This window comes from Pseudorasbora parva, chromosome 9 (genome assembly GCF_024679245.1).
Source record: "Pseudorasbora parva isolate DD20220531a chromosome 9, ASM2467924v1, whole genome shotgun sequence".
NCBI lineage: Eukaryota > Metazoa > Chordata > Actinopteri > Cypriniformes > Gobionidae > Pseudorasbora > Pseudorasbora parva.
The window spans coordinates 27688645-27709947 of record NC_090180.1 but is presented as its reverse complement, the minus strand read 5'-3'; the positions used below and the strand labels follow the sequence as shown (position 1 = coordinate 27709947).

The window sequence follows — 21303 nt, the reverse complement described above, 5'->3', positions numbered from 1 at the left end:
TGTTCATGTAATGTGAATGATAATCACAATTTAAATTTCTATTGACAACTAATCAGTCATATACTTCACTGTAATAGTGTGGTTTTATTACACCTGCATGGTACATGTACAGTTTTAGAATAAAAAAGAAACAAAGTGACATTTGGTTTTATACATTTGTGACATTAAATGCATTTCTCAGATTTCATATACAACACAAATGTTTGACATGTCTCTTTCAACTAAATGTTTAAGATGCACCAGGGAATAAAATAAGTCTGCAATAGGTTCTGCAGTTTTGTAAGATACCCTAGAGAAGAAGTGCCTTGGATCTTATTGTCTATAAATACAATTGAAACCCAACCAAATAGCACCTTTTGAAATTACTAGGCAAAAATATGTTCTCCTTAACCCTAGAGACATTTCACAACCAAACAAAATTTCACAGGATTGTTCTACATTATAAAAACAGCTGGTTTCTGGTAATTTGGTTTCCACAGATTCTTTCAAATTGTGCCGTTTTAAGAAAACCTTTGTTCCATTTTGATAAACTTAATGTGTGTATGCATCATAATTTAAATTATATTGCATTGTTTTTACACTCGATGGACAGTAAGTTGCACAGTGGGAGAAACAAATATAAACTTTTAGACAATGCCAAACTCTTTTCTACTTGTGTACAATAACAAAAAAGGCTGCATTTTATATTTCAATCTATTATTTGATCAAATATCAGGTAAACTGGAACCACATAGCTCATATTTGACATATGGGAAGGAAATATTTATCAAGGTAATCATGTGAACTCACTTTATAAATAAATGTTTCAATTCCTAATAAACATAAGGGTGTAAACAAATCGACTTTAAAATGATGCTTTACTTTGGCTTCCAAATAAACTCACTGCTACAGGATTTGTGGCTGTGTTTGAGCTGACTTACACCAAGTCTGAAACAACACCTGTATTGCCTTTAAACACTTCAGAAAACAAATATCACATATTGTTAAAAACAGGACAATATTTAACTTTAATATAAGAAATATGCACGTGAAACATGGTCACGCAATTCAAGACACCAGCATATGGGAAACATCCATTACCATTATTTATTAATTAGTTAAGGAAAAAAAGCTTTGCTCGACTTTTACCATGTCAGACGTTCAGATGCTATCGTGTAGCGCACTGCCTATATGTACAGGTAATAGCAAGAATGTTTAAATATCACAAATGGAAAGCTGCTTATCTAATGTGTATACAGCAGCAACTAAGACAAAATCTGCAAGATATAAAAAAATCAGCATTGAAAAACTAAATTAGTGAACATGCCAGTTAGACACACGGATACCAAATAGATAAAGCAATCAACATTGCCAAGATATAGCAGTCTTCCATCTTTATAAAAAATAAAAACAGACAGTTTTAAAGACAAGGCCTTGAGAGTTTAGAGTGTTTCTTGGTTGAATCTTACATGATTTTAGCTTTAGCCTGGGAATGAAGTAACATACATGGTCAAAAGAAAATAAACTGATCATGGAATATATTAGTCTGTAGACTTTGTACCTTAATATATTTTACATTCAGCTTTGTTGGAGTATTGACCAAACTTCATAAATTCTTCCCTGGGTGGAATGTTCAGACTTGAATACATGGAAGCTGGAAGTGAATAGAGAGGTCGCTGTTGTTGGCAAGTGTGTTCTCATCTAGGAGTTGTTGGTGTCTCTGACCTTTTGGATTTCCTGTTATGATGAAAAATAAAATAAAAATCATGTGCAAGTATCATGCGAAATATTTTCACATGAGACGCCAAAGATAAAACTAGGCATTACAGAGATGAAGCAAGAGACTAGAGGGATTTTAAAATGAATAAGGATGTAATGGTATGATGATTTTGAGGTACACTATGATTTTAAATACAGGTGAATTCTAAGTAAAGGAATCAGATTTTCATCATTATTATACATTTAATTATGCTCAAAAATATCTAAATTCCCCACTCATTTAACTGTCACTTAAGCCAGAATTCCCCAGTCTCATTATGGTTAGGGTTTTTTTGTGGGAGGGCAGCAAAAACCTCTGTAACACTTTAATTTAAAGTGACATAGTTACACTTTACTACATGTACAGTAATAACAGTAAACTGAGCATAATTACAAGTAACTAACCCTAAACCAAACCAAACCATAACTCTATAGTAAGTACTTCTCTGCGTAAATCACATAACCTTAAAGGGATAGTCCACCAAAAATGAAAATTACCCCATCATTTTACTCACCCTCAAGCCTAGGTGTACATGACATTCTTTCAGACGAATACAATCAGAGTAATATTAAAAAATGACCTGGCTCTTCCAGGCTTTATAATGGCAGTAAATGGCAGCCCAAAATAATTTTAATCCAAAAAAAGTGCATCTATCTATTATAAAAGGAATCCATACAGCTTTGGGGGGTTATAATGGCAATTTCTTCATACAAAAACCCATTGTTTCGCTTCAGAAGGCCTTTATTAACCCCCCAGGGCTGTGTGAATTACTTTTATAATGGATGCACTTTTTTAGGCTTCAGGTTTTGGGCTGCCATTCACTGCCATTATAAAGCTTGGATTAGCCAGGACATTTAAAAAATAAATAAAACTATGATTATATTCATCTGAAAGAAGAATGTCATTATACACCTAGGATGGCTTGAGGGTGAGTAAATGATGGGGTAATTTTAATTTGAGTGAACTATCCCTTTAAAATAAAGTGTAACCAGAACCTCAACACAACAAAGTGCACAGCACATCAGAGTGCACAGCTGCTAAAGTTAAGGTATTATATACATACATTTCATATTTTGTATTTATACAATGCACAGGCAGAAAAAAAAACTATTTGTAAAATAATAATAATTTTTAAAAAGTACTGGGGATGTCATGGTTTCTGTCATGGTTACCTGTTTCTCGGTACAAATTTCAGCACCAGAGCAAAAACTGTTAAATCAAGTGCTAGAAAAATGTTGTTCAATTTTGTCTCATCCATTGGTTATCACTGTTAATCTTTGCTGTTTCCAATTAAATCATGCATTTCAATACGGCTGTCAATCCAGAAACATTGCAGATAATGTGTAATGAACAGAAAGCAGAATTAAGGCTCTCAATCTTTAAAGCGCTAGAATTTTGTACTTTTGCGAAAACTTAATTCGACAGGTTCTTCTACGGTATTGAGTGGATTCTGACAAACTTACTGACTAGAGCCTCTGATTGGCTATTGAGCTCATGCACTCAACATATGATTGGGATTGTATACATGCTGTAAATAGAAACCTTTGAGGCTCAGGGAATGCTCAAACAGACACGCTGAAGAGCGTTTGAAAGCAGTGTCTGTCAGCGTGCATCGAATATACCCAGTACAGAAATGCTGGTAACGTCAATTTCTTTTTTAGTACCGACTGGAGCTGGTATGTTGGGCAATCCTAGAAAGTACTATGGGGATTTAAAAAAGAAAATCTATAAAAAAACTTTCAAATGTGCTTTCGATGATAATAAATATTTTTTCTAAACTATATTATTGCTTAATTGGATTTTGTTCATCTGAGAGTTTTAAAGAAATCCAAAATAAAAGTTAAAGAATTGTATATAACTGTGTCTATATAATGTCTCTGTGTGTCGATCAGCCAAGTGTCTACTAAAAATTATATTATTCACATTGTTATTAGCAATGAGCATTAATACTGTGAAATATTTGTGGAAATGTCATACCACTACATTTAGACTGAAACATTTACCTCGAGAAGAGCATCTTTTAATTTCCCATATGCTGTGTCAAGATCATCATTGATTATGACGACATCAAATAATCCAGGCTCTTTGCCTAAAATATGGATATATAACGGTTAGCATGCTATTTCTAGATGAGAAAAAATTGCCGCATTGTATAAAAAAATGTAGTATAGAAATGGATACTTACTTATTTCCACATCTACTTTGGCTGCATCTAAACGCTTTTGTAAACTTTCCTCAGATTCAGTTCTTCTATCCCTTAATCGTTTTTCCTATAAATAAATAAATAAATAAATAAATAAATACAGTTATACATTTAAGATTAAAAGGTGAAGACATGTAAAGAGAGAGCGATCATTTACCCCTGTTTCACAGACAAGGCAAAAGCTAGTCCCAGACTAAGGCTCCGTCCACACGAAGCCAGAGCTTTCCCAATCCGATCTTTTTTTTCCTTCCTCGTTTCAAGAAATATCTGCGTACACACGAGATCACTGAAACTGACTAAAAACGATGTAGTATACATGCCAGGCCAGTGTGTGGCACTGTAATTCTGCCACAGTAATACACTAATAACGGAGAAGAAGAGTTGTGGCTAGAAGGGGTATAGAGGGAATGCACATGACGTCACCGTCAGGTGGAGCGACTGCGATTACACCCCGCTGAGAGGCAAAAAGACTGAGAGGCAGCATTGGTTTACAGTGGAAATGCAGCGAAAACACACAAAACCCGGCCCGGCGCCAGAGGAGGGGTAGGGGGAGGCTTGTCCACGGACCCCATGGACATTGCTGTTCCGGACTTGAGACAGACTTGATAATAGCGTGTAATTTTCTCACTCAAACCACAGCCACCTGATGCTGCTTCTGCTTTAAGAGTGAAAAGCTGCCCATAACTGCCATAACTCGTAATCCTCTGTAAGAATTCGTAATAATAGCACATTATTAGCGCAAAGGAGCTAGCAAGAATCCAGTGTGTATCTGTATTTGCACTCGTCAAATGATTATATTTCCAACGTGTCTTCGCTTCGATGAGTAATGTAGCCAATCACAGACGTGTTTGTAGATTTCTACAATGCAGTTGGCCAATCACAGGTGTTGAATTTGGAATCTACTCACCGCTCGAGTGTTTGTCAAGACGCTGAGTTCAGTTAACACTCTGTAGGTGCAGACATTGTGAAATAAGAGTATACCAGCTGTATACCAGCTTCACTGCAGAACTTTGTGAGATTGCGTTTATTGAATGGGTGACAGCTTTTAGTGATTATAAAGGGAGATCTGTTTGCGTGTTATTTTTTATGTTCAGGTCTATAATAGGTTCAGAATTTTAATAAAAATTTGTTTTCCATCTACAAGCGGTCACATACATTCTTTAATACACTGATCCATATACATTCAGGATTCAATCTATAAATTGTGATGACTGACAGGGATACAAATTTATGTAACGTTATCGAAATCAGACTCATAAATGTCAGGAAAAAAACACTTCTTGCTTCATGTCAATATCCATGGATCACTGGATCTTTGGTAAGTTGTAAGGAACACTATATCAAGTCCAACCTTTAGTTCAATCTGACAACAGTTTGTTTTTACTCGCGTTTTCCACTATTATCTCCAGTCTCGCAGCAGCTCTTCTGCCACCCAGCCCCGGCTGAGAGGGGCGTGTTCCGGCAGGAAAGTGATGTCGGTGCATACCCTCTATAGTAGTGGTAGTGTTTAATCTCACGATAAAATAACAATAAATACATTTGCTACACCAACCCTAAACCTACATATACCCATAAAATATACGGATTGGCTGTACACATGAAAACGCAAGATTGTTGTTTTCAGATATATCCACTCTGGGACCCGGTTTCAGAAAATATTGGATTCATGCTTCTAAAACGCCGGATCCATGTGGACAAAACGCTGATACGGTACAAAATGTATACGTATACAGCTAAACGCATCTCTGTGTGGACAGGGCCTAAAATGCATGTTTGAGCTGTTTTAACTTAGAGCAAATTGCACCGACATATCTTAAAATACACTATATTGCTAAAAGTATTAAGACACCCTCCAAATAATTGAATTCAGGTGTTCCAATCACTTCCATTGTCACATGTGTATAAAATCAAGCACCTAGGCATGCAGGCTGCTTTTACAAACATTTGTGAAAGAATGGGTCGCTCTCAGGAGCTCAGTGAATTCATGCGTGGTGCACTGATAGGTTGCCACCTGTGCAATAAGTCCATTCATGAAATTTTCTCTAATAAATATTCTACTGTCAACTGTTACTGGTATTATAACAAAGTGGAAGCATTTGGGAACAACAGGAACTCCGACATGAAGTGGTAGATCACAGCGCAGGGTCAGCACATGCTGAGGCGCACAGTGTGCAGAAGTCGCCAACTTTCTGTCAATAGCTACAGACCTCCAAACTTCGTGTTGCCTTTTTAGATTAGCTCAAGAACAGTGCGTAGAGAGCATCATGGAATGGGTTACCATGGTCGAGAAGCTGCATCCAAGCCTTACATCACCAAATGCAATGCAAAGCATCAGATGCAGTAGTTTAAATCACGGCGCTACTGAATTCAAGAGCAGTGGAGATGTGTTCTCTGGAGTGACAAATCACGCTTCTCTGTCTGGCAATCCAATGTAACTTTGGTGGAGGAGGGATTATGGTCTGGGATTGTTTTTCAGGGGTTGGGCTAGGCCCCTTAGTTTCAGCGAAATTAACTCTTAATGCTTCAGCATACTAAGACATTTGTGGCAATTTCATGCTCCCAACTACGTAGGAACAGTTTGGGAATGGTCCTTTCCTGTTCCAACATGAGTGCTCCAACAGACAGGTGTTCGGAAACTTTTATCAGTATAGTGTATGTCACTGCAATTGTTTTGTCTCAAGAAGATGCACAACACTAATGTTTTTTTCCAAGGCATGCTTGTAAAAGCTACTTAGATGTCCCAATTAAACTGGTATTTCTTACCAGGACATCAATTGACGGAGCCTGAATGGACACGTAGATGGGCTTGAGATCGGTCCTCTTGATGTTCTTCACTCCCTGCATGTCAATGTCCAAAATGCAAATCAAATTTTTGGCCTGAACAGCCTGAACAGCTGCTTTACTGTGAAGAGGGAAAGGTGAGATTAGTTATAATTCCAAAATATTCCTGAATACATTTTTTGGTAACACTTTAGAATAATGGTCATTAGTTAACATTAGTTAATGTATTAACTAACATGAACTAACCATGATTTGTTACCGTATTTGTTCATCTATGTTAATGTTAGTTAATAAAAACACAGCTGTTCATGATTTGTTCATGTTAGTTCACAGTGCATTAACTAATGTTAACAAGATTTTAATAATGTGTTAAATGTTGAAATTAACATTAACAAAGTTGAATAAATGCTTTATAAGAGCAGTTCACTATTAGGTCATATTATCTAATGTAGTTAACTAATGACTATTATTCTAAACTGTAAACCATTTTTCTAAAGTTTAAATATTAGGGCAAGCTAATAGACCATTATCAAGTTATAGACCATTTAATAAGAACAAACACTTATCAGTGGTTTCAAAACAAAGATGTCCCTTTACATACAAACAAGACCTTCCAAAGAGGGGTGTACCTTGTTCCATATAGGTTCCCTGAAAATTCAGCATTTTCAATAAATTCACCATTTGCTATGCTCGCCTGCATAACTTCCCTGGTAACGTAATGATAATCTGGGAGGAAAAAGAAGAATTTTTCAGAAGATGTATCACTCATTGACAGTTTCGACTGACTTTGAAAACTGATATTCCAATATATATTGCAATTATTCTTTAATCAACCAGAATACCAACTGAAAACAACATGCAACCGACAACACAAATCTGCAAAGCTTATATTTGAGGGTTTCATATATGTAGATTATGTACAGCTGCTGCCCCGTTTGTTTGGCTCATCACTGTATCAATCAATCATACTTATAATAACACACTTCCTAGATTAAAGCTCATCATGGCCACATGGAGGCTCCTGAAACGATTCCAGCTAAATTTAAGAATGTTGCCTCATGCTGACTATAGTTAAAAAGTACCCATGTTTTTACCCAACTTTTACCCAAAAGTTCCCAACGTTTTCACTAGGTGGGTGCACAGTGGCCCCCAACTGAAAATTTTAGGGGCACAACCAGAACATTTAGGGGTGCACACTGTAAATCAACATGCTAATTTCCACTGTATTACTAATAAATACTCAAAGAATGACAAAATCTCCAGCCAATAGCGTTTTGAGTATGAGAGTGACGGAGCATGTGATTTGTTCAATTCAGTAAACAAATATGCCCTTTACTGACCAAGATACTTTTGAGTCTGAACAGGAGATCTAGTTCATGAATGAATTAAATGAACTGGTACATGTTGTTTGTGAAGTTAATATAATGAACCAGTTATTGAATGATACTGATAGCGAACGGGTACAGCTTGGCTTGTGTAGTTTGCTATATTTAACAAATAAAAAATGTGACAGTATTGGTTAAACATATCTTATTTATCACGTCAGCAAATATAGCATTCTATATTTCATGCATGTAATTGGAGTGATCGATTGAATGAACACGCCCAAATTTACTGTTGCACACTTTTAAATTTTGGTAGCAACCATTTGGTGGCACTCTGGAGCCTTGCTCCTACAATCAATTATATAACAACTTAGTTACAGTTGACTTTAGAGGACACAGAGGATAGAACTAGATGGAGGCAGATGATTCGCTATGGCAACCCCTGAAGGGAACAGCCGAAAGAAAAAGAAAGAAGTTACAGTTACAGTAACAATAACCAGAAGTTATAACCAGTATCATATCTAGTCCCCTATAGTAAACGCGACTGTATAACAACTTAGAGTCGAGCAATTTATTCAGAAATCTAGAATCTCGTCAGATGAGCTCTAAGCACCATACAATCAGAGATCTAGTATCTACTTAAATCCTGGACGCAGATTTGCGGTAACAAGGATACAAATACACACAGCAATCGTGCTGGAAATCTGTCTACAGAATTCCTGGAGCTCTATGTCCTCTTTCCTTAAATACCCAGATAATTCAATAAGCTCACCAAATGGTGGTTACTGTAATTATAATTAGATTTTGGCCCCTTATACAGGGGGTCACAAATGGTCAATCAGAATTTGTGCTTGAATGTGTTCTCAACATCTGTGAAAGAGGGCACGTATTTACATACAGGAGGCATCCTGAATTATAGATCTATGGGAGGTAATGTCATACAATATTTTCTCAACTTATAGAATTTCTTGGAAGTTTGTATTATGGATCGGAGAATGAGACCATTTTACTAGACACACTGATACATTTCAAATAATACTAAACACATATAGTTTCACATACACTTAATGTTATATAGGTTTTTGTATGGGTTTCCATGGAGGGGTAGAAAAGACAAGTACAGAGGGTGAAATGCAGAGTGTGAGGGTATCGGTATGGTCTTATGGGATAGTATTCGAATGTTAATTCTTAGGAAAGTCCTTTGTTTCTCAGGCCAGACTTCCTGGCATCTGCCTTACAGTACAAACTGTATATTCTATCCCTAAAATTATCCCTATAACCTAAACCTACCCATCACAGACACAGACAGACACACACACAAAATAAACTGAATACTGATGCATTAACACCATGTGACTGTTTGTGCCAGACTGAACAGATATATTAACTGGCATTTATTCAAATTAAAATGTTAATTGCATCAAATTTTCACACCAAACATTTACAGGGAAGAAAATAAGTGTTCTCCTTAGATATATAAATATAGATCTATTCTATTCTAAGTTCTCCCACTTGGAAATAGTGGAGGGGTCTGAAATTGTCATCGTAGGTGCATGTCCACTGTTTGAGATACATAATCTTAAAAAAAATATATATATATCTAGAAATCACAATATATGATTTTTTTAACTATTTATTTGTATGATACAAAAAGGTATTTGAACACCTGTCTATCAGCTAGGATTCTGACCCTCAAAGACCTGTTAGTCTGCCTTTAAAATGTCCACCTCCACTCCATTTATTATCCTAAATTAGATGCACTTGTTTGAGGTTGTTAGCTGCATAAAGACACCTGTCCACCCTATATAATCAGTAAGAATACAACTATTAACATGGCCAAGACCAAAGAGCTGTCCAAAGTAGGGATGGGTATTTTCCCAAAATATTGTATTCAAATAATTGGACTCATAACAATCGAATATTCGAATATTCGTTTATTAAAATTAGGTATTTTGAGAAAATGAGAGGTTTCTTTTTTTTTTTTCAACATGTTGTCACCATTTCTGAACAAGCTTATGATGAGGCAATGTACACAACACGCTTGTGTTATATCTTAAGGTTTTTAAAAAACAGTGTGTAAAAAATGCCTAAAGAACAAAAGCATTATAAGCTCAAGGAGTGCGAGCGGAAAGAAACACTTATAAAGTGACCGTGGAAATCCACTTTGCGACGCGACTGAAGCGATGTTGTGAAGCTTCCCGTCATTTCTGCGTTCAAATCGGTTCAAATGCAGCGCTGCCTTCCCGGAATGCTGTGCTGAAGTCGCTTGATGTCACCCATAGGAATAAAGTGGAGCGCGGCGCGGACTATAACGACATAAGTGTTCACGGACGAGTGGATCTGCACCTGAGCAAGTGTTTATGGGCGTGCATTTCCTCTCTCGCTCTAGTCACGCGCGCGCGCACCCTACAGGGAGAAGAGCCCGTACGGCCCATACAAGGACCTTCCGCTCTATCAACGTCAAGCCAACCCATACTCGAAAAAAACTCTCCGAAACTTGTGAGAAACCGGAAGGAGTATTTTTAACACAGAAATACTCCATCAAACGTCCAACATTAGTTTTTGAAACTTTGTCTATGTTTAGGATGGGAATCCAAGTCTTTAACAGTGTAAAAAGCTCAGTATGCATGAAACAGCATCTCCCCCCCCCCCCCCCCAATCAGTAATTGATTTAATCAAAAGTAACTAATTTTGTAAAATCATTTTCAAGTAATTCCAAATATTGCGAGGCAGACGACGACATTGTGATCAAATACACTCAACTTATTAACCTGCTCCACAGCGCCACCCAGTGGATTTAGTTATAACTGCAAGATTTAGAGGGATTTCTCATGGATTCAATGTATTTACAGCCAGCAAATCAACGCAATAAAAAATTGAATAGTATTTTTAGTTTACGAATGTTAATTACAGATCGAATATTTGACTATTCGAATATTCGTGCACACCCCTAGTCCAAAGACACTAGAGACAAAATTGTACACCTCCACAAGGCTGGAAAGGGCTACGGGGAAATTGCCAAGCAGCTTGGTGAAAAAAGGTCCACTGTTGGAGCAATCATTAGAAAATTCCAGGGTTACTGTTGGTAATACACCAAGACGTCATTGTTTAAAATCATGCATTGCACGGAAGTTTCCCCTGCTTAAACCAGCACATGTCCAGGCCCATCTTAAGTTTGCCAATGACTATTTGGATGATCCAGAGAAGACATGGGAGAAAGTCATGTGGTCAGATGAGACCAAAATATAACTTTTTGGTCATAATTCCACTAAACGTGTTTGGAGGAAGAAGAATGATGAGTACCATCCCAAGAACACTATCCCTACTGTGAAGCATTGGGGTGGTAGCATCAAGCTTTGGGGGTGTTTTTCTGCACATGGGACAGGGCGACTGCACTGTATTAAGGAGAGGATGACCGGGGCCATGTATTGCAAGATTTTGGGGAACAACCTCCTTCCCTCAGTTAGAGCATTGAAGATGGGTTGAGGCTGGGTCTTCCAACATGACAATGACCCAAAGCACACAGCCAGGATAACCAAGGAGTGGCTCTGTAAGAAGCATATCAAGGTTGGTGTGGCCTTGCCAGTCTATAGACCTAAACCCAATAGAGAATCTTTGGAGGGAGCTCAAACGCCGTGATTCTCAGCAACAGGCCAGAAACTCGACTGATTTAGAGAAGATCTGTGTGGAGGAGCCAAAATCCCTCCTGCAGCATGTGCAAACCTGGTGAAAAACTACAGAAAACGTTTGACCTCTTTAACAAAGGCTACTGAACCAAATATTAACATTGATTTTCTCAGGTGTTCAAATACTTATTTGCAGCTGTATCATACAAATAAATAGTTAAAAAATCATACATTGTGATTTTTGGATTTTTTTTAATATTATGTCTCTCACAGTGGACATGCACCTACAGCAATTTCAGACCCCTCCATGATTTCGAAGTGGGAGAACTTGCAAAATTGCAGGGTGTTTAAATACTTATTTTCCACACTGTATATATTATCTCAAATCATAATCAAAATAACTTGCCCTCAAAATCAGTTGCAGTGACATCGCTTCTCTTGTCTGATGATGTGTTTACTGGCATGAGGACAGGACAACCTGCCACTCACACGAGATCTACCAACAGCAAACCCCAACCATCCAATCAATTCTCCACGGAAAAAATCAAGTCCAGCCCTAAATTTGTTCTTGTTCTAGAAGCTGCTTCACTCGGACATATGGCACAATAGATAAGAAAAGACTTCCGTTCAATCCGACTTTAAGATTTGATTTGAAATAACTATGTACCGTATTTTCGGCACTATAAGGCGCACCCGATTATAAGGCGCACCTTCAATGAATGGCCCATTTTAAAACTGTTTTCATATATAGGGCGCACCGGATTATAAGGCGCATAGAATAGCCTAGAAACTACTGCAGTCAAACGTTGGACTGGGTTTGCGTTATGCATCCACTAGATGTGCTAAAGGGAATGTCAACAAAACAGTCAGACAAACTAACTATTCGCACGGAATTAGTATTATCTAGAGACCTCTGGTGATTTGTAATAATTGCAGAGGTTGTCTGTGATCTTAATCCCGTGCAAATCGGCCATGTCTGTAATTTGTAAAAATAAAATTCCCCCGCAAATTACCTACCATATTTCGCCGAACACGAGTCCTGTGATAATATTAGTCCCGTGCGAATTGGCATCTCTGTGATTTGGCCAGGATTGGGCGGATCGTATATCATTTTTGCAAGGTTTTTTTCCTGTGCGCATTTCTATCAATTATCTTTCACGAAGAATGGAGGCTGCATTCATTATGTGCACCGTTATGAATTCCCGCACGGATTATACTTTCACTTTTGAATGAGTACCAATTTGGGAGCAAATTGCTTGAATGGTGTGTTTAAGATTAACATCAATACTATTCTTAATGAAAAACATAACAATAGAACAGTACAATGACAAGCTCGCTTAAATGGGCGCTTTTACATTTAGCTTTGAAACTCAATCTTCCGCCGTATATGAATGAAATCTGACTCCTGCTGCTGGTCTGTGCTCAGTTCAGTTTTTAATTGTAGCGTGTTCTCTAACTGAAAGAAATAATTTGTATTACTATAAAACTATCAAAACGATATCGATACGACTGTTTATGATTTCATACAGCTATAACGAAAAAACATTTACAAGTCCTGACATCATATCCGGGAGAAGTCAGTAAAATCGAGTAAAATTACAGGGTTTGCTTATCACGTGCGAATGTGCCACTGCCACGCAAAACTCAGATGTGGGGGAGAAATTTCTAAATCACAGAAATCCCAGATACTAATCCCATGCGAATATTGCTTAAGTCAAATTTTATTTAGCGTTCTGACAACTCCATTCACTCCCATGGTAACGTTGTTCAAACGTTGATGTGCATATTAACAATATCTCCCAGCCTTGGTAATCTTTTGGCAGTTGCTGCGAGACGGTAGTACGTTTGCATATGGAGAGATTACGTCTTTTCATAAAACGAAAGCACCAAGAAGGACCGCCTCGAAATTCATTGATGTTCATGCCCCGTAGTAGTGCTGTTGGCTTCATTCAAAATAGTGACTGTAGAGACGCGGACGCGCGTTTTTATTGGTTTTTCATACTGAAACATTTTGACAGAGCGCCTTGATCCATATATAAGGCGCTCCGGATTATAAGGCGCACTGTCGGTTTTTGAAAAAAATTAAAGGCTTTTAAGTGCGCCTTATAGTGCGGAAAATACGGTAATGAATAGTTATGTTTTATAATAACAAGACTTGTTGTGAAAAATTTTTATGCTTGCTGGGTTGTCCAATAAGGATAATGCAAAAGACATTTTCAGAAAAACATTGTTCCCTGTACTACTTAAGATCAAAAGCCTAACCTTTGCCGTTCTCCTCTCCTGGACGGGGACTTCGTGTCGTATCTGGCAAAAGACAAACCTTAATTTTAAAACTTTTTTTCCCCAGTTAAAAGTTTCCACAAAAGAATTACTGGTTCAGCATTTTTTTTAGATGTCACATACTGTACGTGACTTACGGGAAACGCTGAAGCCAAATACACCTTCAAACTCCTTGAGCAGTTTCTTTAGCAGAGTGCTTTTTCCGGCCCCGGAGGGTCCACTCATCACCACAGGCCTTGGTCCAGCCATCGCTGCAAACACACCAGACAGGGAGAGAAAGAAAGAGGCTTTCAGAAAACATAACTTTCAAATTAAATTCAAATTATTCAAATACAAGGTCCCTTTCGTACAAGGATGAAGCAGTGTAAATCTTTACAAAACTAGCTCTTGGTAATGTCCTGTACAAATACAAAGGTCTACAAAAGGGAGAAACTTTCCATTTACTTTTCCATTTAAGACTCACATTTACAAAGATTTCTTGCCAAATCCAGCTATTTATAGATAATATTACATTTTTACCTTTAAATTAAGACCGTGAAATCAAATCAGACAATATTAAGCAGCAAAAACTGCTTTCAACAATGATCATAAATGTTTTTGAGCATAAAATTATCTTATTAGAATGATTTATGAAGGATCATGCAAAAAAAAAAAAAAAAAAAAAAAAAAATTATATATATATATATATATATAATTTTTTTTCTCCCAGCTTTTATATATATATATATATATATATATATATATATATATATATATATATATATATATATATATATATATATATATATATATATATATATATATATATATATATATATATATATATATATATATACATACACACACAGTTCCACTGTCGTTGAACCTGTTGAGACAGGAAACAGGATTTTAACATGAAGTCACTACTGGTCAAAAGTTTTTTTTGTGTGTTTTTTTTTTTTTTGAAAGAAGTTTTTGAAAGAAGTTTCTAATCCTCATCAAGGCTGCATTTGTTTGATAATATTATTAAATATTATTAAACAAAATGTATTATATATATTAAATTGTAATAATATTTCATAATATTATCAAACAAATGCAGCCTTGATTAGGATTAGAAACTTCTTTAAAAAACTTCTTTAAAAATAATAAAAAATAAAAACACTTTTGACCAGTAGTGACTTCATGTTAAAATCCTGTTCCTGTCTCAACATGTTCCAACAGGACTGGAGCACAACACCTTGTTTGCTCTGAGTGTTCAGATGAGCCAATCCACCAAGGACTTTTTAATTACAACGACTGTGGAAAATTACAGAACCTGTATTGGTACCCAGGGGCGTAGTTTCCAGAGGGACCCCTCCCCATTAATCAAAACTAGCAAATACAACCCCCAACAATATTTATGCCATGATTAATGGAAACATGTAGAAAGAGGTGCACATTCTTAGCTTTTATAAGCACCTAAAGCCTTGTTAAGACTGCCACTGCAAATCCATTTTTTGTGCATATCTGATTGAAATCCTATTCGATTTTAAAAAGTGTGAACAGCAAAAAATTCACATGAAATGCAATTTTTTAAAATAGCTTTTTTTGAGCTACATTCATATGTGGTTTGAAATCCTATTCAAATTGCATTTCTGGAAATCTGTTTAGGTCTGACTACTCTGATTGGATTTCACATGGTTTATGTGACTTCACATGTCAAACACAAATCTGGATCTGATCACATGGATCTGAACAGTTGCGATAGTCAATTATTTTAGCCTATAGGTATACATGTATACATTCACGCTGTAATTTCAAATTTGATTATTTTTGTATCCGATTTTAAATTGACTGTTCACACTGAGAACAGCCACTGTTCAAACTGATTTGTGTCCCGTGGTGCTTTCATTTTCAGAAATGTTTGCTTGCAAAAACAACAACAGCAACAACATGGAGTCTTATTAACATGACATTTCATTTCATGTAATTTTTTTTTGCCGTTCACACGTGCTAAATCTGATTGGATTTCAATCAGATATGCACAAAAATCAGGTTTGGACTGACAGTGTGAATGTAGCCCAAGCTCCCGTCTGAGCTGAACTGACCAATTATCAGCACAATATGACTGAAGCCCAGTTTATTTCATTTTGCATAGGTGGCACCAGCATGCTCGGTGTCATGTTCATGTGGTGTTTACATTCATTCGCATTTCTCCGCATTAACCCTGCCCACTTTAAATGTATGACCAATCACACAATAGTTCTCGGACACCCGCAAGAAAAAAGTTCTGCTCAGGCGATGTGTCTTGAACAAGCTACGAGAACTCCCAAACCAGGGCTGCGAGAACAAAATGACGTCATTTTGTTCTCGAAGCCCTGGGAGCGATAACTTTTTTCTCTGTTCTTGCGGAGTATGTTAAAACCTTTAGAAGTAAACGCAGACGGCTAGGACTGGATACGATTTGCATGTTTAATGAGCTTCTGCTCCCCTGTCAGTTCAGTTCACATGAGGGAGGGATTATTTTGAAAGCGGCAATTAAAATGATTATCACAGGGCTCGTAAACGTCTTTATCAAACAAACACAATGATTTATCTCTCATCCACCTGCGATTGATTGGAATATTATTTTTATATTACTTGGCCCGCCCGATCGGTGGATATAAGCATGAACTGCGCACACACGCACATGTACGCGCACACACAAACACAAACGGGTGCGCGCCCAGATCAAAATTCAAGAAAGGAATTTTTCACTATTTGAGATTCACTGTTTTTTCAACTTTTCATGAACATCCTTAGTAGAATTTACCATGTTTTATTGTATTTCTTGTGGTAACTTTTGACTAACTAGACATTATAATAGATAATCTATTAAGGAATATTTACAAATTTATATTAGAATGGCATGGTGTGGCTATAGTTTCTAAATTGCAGCCAGGTGGCTATTTTTTAAAGTGTAAAATCTGTTCTGCTCTATTGATGCCTGACAGGAAAAACCTGGCCTACATATATTCTAAGAGATCATTTCAAGTAATTTAAAGGGATAGTTTGAACACCCAAAAACCTGTATGAGTTTCTTTGTTCTGTTGAACACAAAAGTTAACTATCCAGACAGTTGATGATAGCATTGAATAAAAGTACTATGAAAGTTAATGTCTACTGTCAACTGTCTGGTTCTCCATATTCTTCAAATGATCTTCTTTTGTGTTCAACAGAAAGAAAGAAACTACAGGTTTGGAACAACTTGAATGTCAGTAAATTATGACAGAATTGTTATTTTTTGGTGAACTACACCTTTAAGAACCTAAAAAAACTGTTAAGGAGTAGGAAATTCATTTTAATATTTAAACTGTTAAGTGAAGTTAGACTGATTTAACACTTTACAATAAGGTCTCATTTGTTAACAGTAGATAATGACCAACATGAACTTACAATGAGTAATACATTTGTTTCAATATTCTTTGTTAATGTTGAACAAACAATGAACAGCTGGATTTGAATGTTAGTTCACAGTAGTGTATTCATTAATGTTAACAAATATAACTTTTGATTTTAATGTATTAGTAAATGTTGAAATTAACATTAACTAAGATTAATTATTACTGTAAGTATTAGTTCATTTTAACTAATGAAGATTTATTGTAAAGTGTTACCAAAAATTCTGTCAAACTGAAAAGATTTTATGTGCTTAAATAATATAAAATATATAATATGCAAACAAGTGTAAGACTGGAAAAAACTAGCAAATGCCAGAATGTCTAATTGAAGAACGAGGACTCTCTGAGAAATCAAAGGAAATTAACATCTGAACTGTCTCTCACGCACCATTCGAGACGCAAGTCTCACCTCAGTATCATCCTAATCTACATCGTTCTCTATTGACCCCCTCTTCCCCAATTTCCTACTTCCTCTCATGCTGAGATCACTGGAAATACACCCAAAATCTATTTGATTCAATGCCAATCCTCACAATACAGTATTATATGCATTTGATATCGTTTGAAATGTCTCAGTGTGATTGGTACAAAGATCTCATCCCCACAGAAGTTAACCAAAAGATAATAAATGTTTTAAGAGTTTAGAGATATTTTGCTCAATGTGTGATGGCCATGCCTCTGGCCAAATGTTCTCTACCTACTGTCGTCAATACAAGTCTATTCTATAGGACTTGATTAATGCAAATTCCCATTGTGAACTCATGTTTACATTTGAAAGAGTTTTGCATCTTGGTCTGGGTATTTAAAGAAATGCTACAAAGAGGTGGGGGCCGAATCTTTATATGGGTCAGCCCGTAACATTCAGTGTCTCCAGACACTCAGCGTTATGTCATTTTCATTAGTCAGGTATCCATACTTTATTTTGTACTTCAGATTATTTGATGTTATGTATGGATTATCTTTGAATTGATTATGTAATTGCCAATATATATTAAACTGACTGTTAATAAATTGTTACTTTTGATTTATTCTGACTTACTTTGGAATTAGTATTACTCTGAAATCTCTTGTAGATTATGAACGGGTATAATTTCAACAAAGGGTTGAACAGAATAATTAAATGTGTAGTTAAACTATTAAATATAAACAACCAAATAACCAATTGGCATTCTAACCTAAATTTGAGGTCATAATAAAATAGAGTCAGATAAAGATACATTTCTCCATTGGACAATTTGGGTGGGCTTACACAAGTAATTGTTAACTAACTTATTACTTTATTGCAGTTATGCCTCCAAATTTGAATGTGTGGATGATACCACAAAAGACCATTTAGCAAAAATTAACAAACAATAAAAATCTCATGAGGGAGCATATGCCCTGACCCCACAAAAACGCTTCCCCCAATATTCAAACCAAAACTATGCCAGAAACCAAATCAGCAAATAGGACCCAACCACAAAAAATTTCAATCCAACTTATTTTTTTCTACAGAAAAGCATTAAAGCAACTGACATGTTAATGACAATGCCAATTATGTAATTTCCATTAAACTGTTCTCTTAAGGCTAAGGTACAGGGCATTAAAACAATATTTAATGCATTAATAAGTACCAATAAGTCAATTTACATCACAATTCAAGCTCTGTGTTTGTATTGCTTACCTTGCTCAAATGTGTAAAAGAAACATACACAATACTCAATATGATCTGAATGTGGGTGTGTGTACTTTCTGATAAGATCCCTCTCCAATCAGCTCACTGGAAGCCAAACTTCCAGCCAAACAACCCAGCCTTCTTTTCACAAGTTGCAATGGTATCATAAACATTACGCCAGACTGACTCAGCACTAAAAAACACATCTGCTTGCTCGCACTGAGCTGACAAAACAAAACAACAGCATCAACATATTTCCTATTTATCCTATTGACTATTATTTGTTCATTATCATTGGGTAGACATGTACCTGTATTTGTGTGTGAAATACATTTTCACAAACAAATTATGATTCACCAATAAATTTTGTACATAATTTATTATACATTTACAAAAAAAAATGTAGGAACAACAGAAACCACATGCATGCAAAAGTTTATACTCTGGGTGGCCTAATAATCATGTTAAGAGGAAATATTATAAACAGGCTATATTTATTGTGTGTCTGTAGAAAAGGGTATTGTGTAATACTGTACTGTGTTTGAACTAATTTTGAAGATGGCACACTTTTGAGAATCTTTCAGACAAGAACATCATTTGAGTAGGGATGGGCATTTTCCCAAAATATTGTATTCGAATATTTGGGCTCATAAAAATCGAATATTCGAATATTCGTTTATTTAAATTAGGTATTTTGAGAAAATGAGTGAGATGTTTCTTTCTTTTTTTCTCTAAACATGTCGTCACCATTTCTGAACAAGCTTATGATTAGGCAATGTACACAACACGCTTACGTTATATCTTAAGGTTTTTAAAACATTAAACAGTGTGTAAAAAAATGCCTAAAGAACAAACGCATTATAAGCTCAAGGAGCACGAGCGCAGAGCGCGTCAGTTAGCGTGACGTATACACACACACACACACACACACGTCAATAGGCTATAGCCTACCGACCTGTGTGTGTGTGTTTGATATGGCTGATGTGTTTACTTTGTATTGTTTCACATTTTCATGTAGAGATAAACTATAATATTATTGGATTATGATATTATTCTCGGGTGAGAAAATGCGCCACTGACAGGCGTTGCGGAGACAAAGATAACGGTTAAGTGAAGTTTGAGTGAAGAACTGTGTTTTCTGTTCATAAACCCTCAAACAACTTTAAAGGAAGCATTTGTCTCGAGATCATTTTGCTATCCTAAGTTATCTCACTCTCACTCGGGGTAGCTACAGATGAGCTTACCTGCACTCCTGAGCAGTGATCGCTGATTCCACTGGTGTTTGGATGTCATGTGATTCTCGTTTGTGGTGGTGATATTATTATAACTCAGTTTCAGTAATTGATTTCATCAAAAGTAACTCCATTTGTAACAGCATTTTCAATTTTCATCGAAGTAATTCCAAACATTGCGAGGCAGATGACGACATCGTGATCAAATGAACTTAACTTATTAACCTGCTCCACAACGCCACCCAGTGGCTTGAGATATAACTGCGAGATTTAGAGGGATTTCTCATGGATGCACTGTGTAGCCAGTTGCTTGTGACTTTTTATTTTATGTCATCCTACTTTTATTATTTTATTTTACCTTACCTTATTTGTGTTGAAAGAAATATTTTTGTAAATGTTTTAACTTCATCACAACTTAATGTTACCCTTTCATTGTTATTTATGTTTAATTTTCAATGGTTCCAGTCGGGAGTTCCTACCAATTGTTGTAGGTGGGGCCTTAATTAGTGGCGCACCTTAGGATGCGTTATCGCTTCCTCTTTATGCGTTCGCGCTCAGTCTGACTGTGAATGCAGACGGGGAAGTGCGGAGTGAGACAGTAGGCCTTCTAGTGTGTGTGTGTTTTCTAATTTTGCTCCAACCTAGTTTTTATTTAAAGGAAATAAATGTACATCCTTCATCTCATCCATGTTTGGCTGTCCTTCTGTTCTGAGGGTACCACTTGATATCTGCTACAACTGCATTTACTGCCAGCCAATTAACAAAATAAAATTCGAATAGTATTTTTAGTTTTCGAATGTTAATTACAGATCGAATATTCGACTATTCGAATATTCGTGCACACCCCTACATTTGAGTGTCATGTTTACTGAGTGATGATGAATGGCTGTTGTCCCTAGAGATGGTACAGGCATGTTTTATGTGAAATGACTAACCTTGGGCATGCAGTTGCTCATTTACAATAAGCTAAATTAATTACATCAGAACGAGGTTAAGAAACAATTCATGTGTGCATGCACGTGTTGTGAATTAGGCGGATTCCATCAATTATTAGTGAATAAGG

At 36.3% G+C, this 21303-nt stretch overlaps 1 protein-coding gene across 2 annotated transcripts in view; it reads right to left on the bottom strand.

Annotated features, from left to right (window-relative positions):
• Positions 1-64: 64 nt before the first annotated feature.
• guk1a (guanylate kinase 1a) overlaps positions 65-21303 on the bottom strand; it is a 27715-nt gene continuing 6476 nt past the window's right edge. For both annotated transcript variants that reach the window (XM_067452147.1, XM_067452146.1), the window contains exons 2-8: positions 14091-14204; positions 13936-13977; positions 7352-7448; positions 6705-6843; positions 3924-4008; positions 3742-3827; positions 65-1716 (exon numbers count right to left, since the gene is read on the bottom strand). In XM_067452147.1, coding sequence (XP_067308248.1) covers positions 1681-1716; positions 3742-3827; positions 3924-4008; positions 6705-6843; positions 7352-7448; positions 13936-13977; positions 14091-14204 — 599 coding nt within the window. In that variant the 3' untranslated portion in view covers positions 65-1680. The remainder of the gene's footprint in view (positions 1717-3741; positions 3828-3923; positions 4009-6704; positions 6844-7351; positions 7449-13935; positions 13978-14090; positions 14205-21303) is intronic.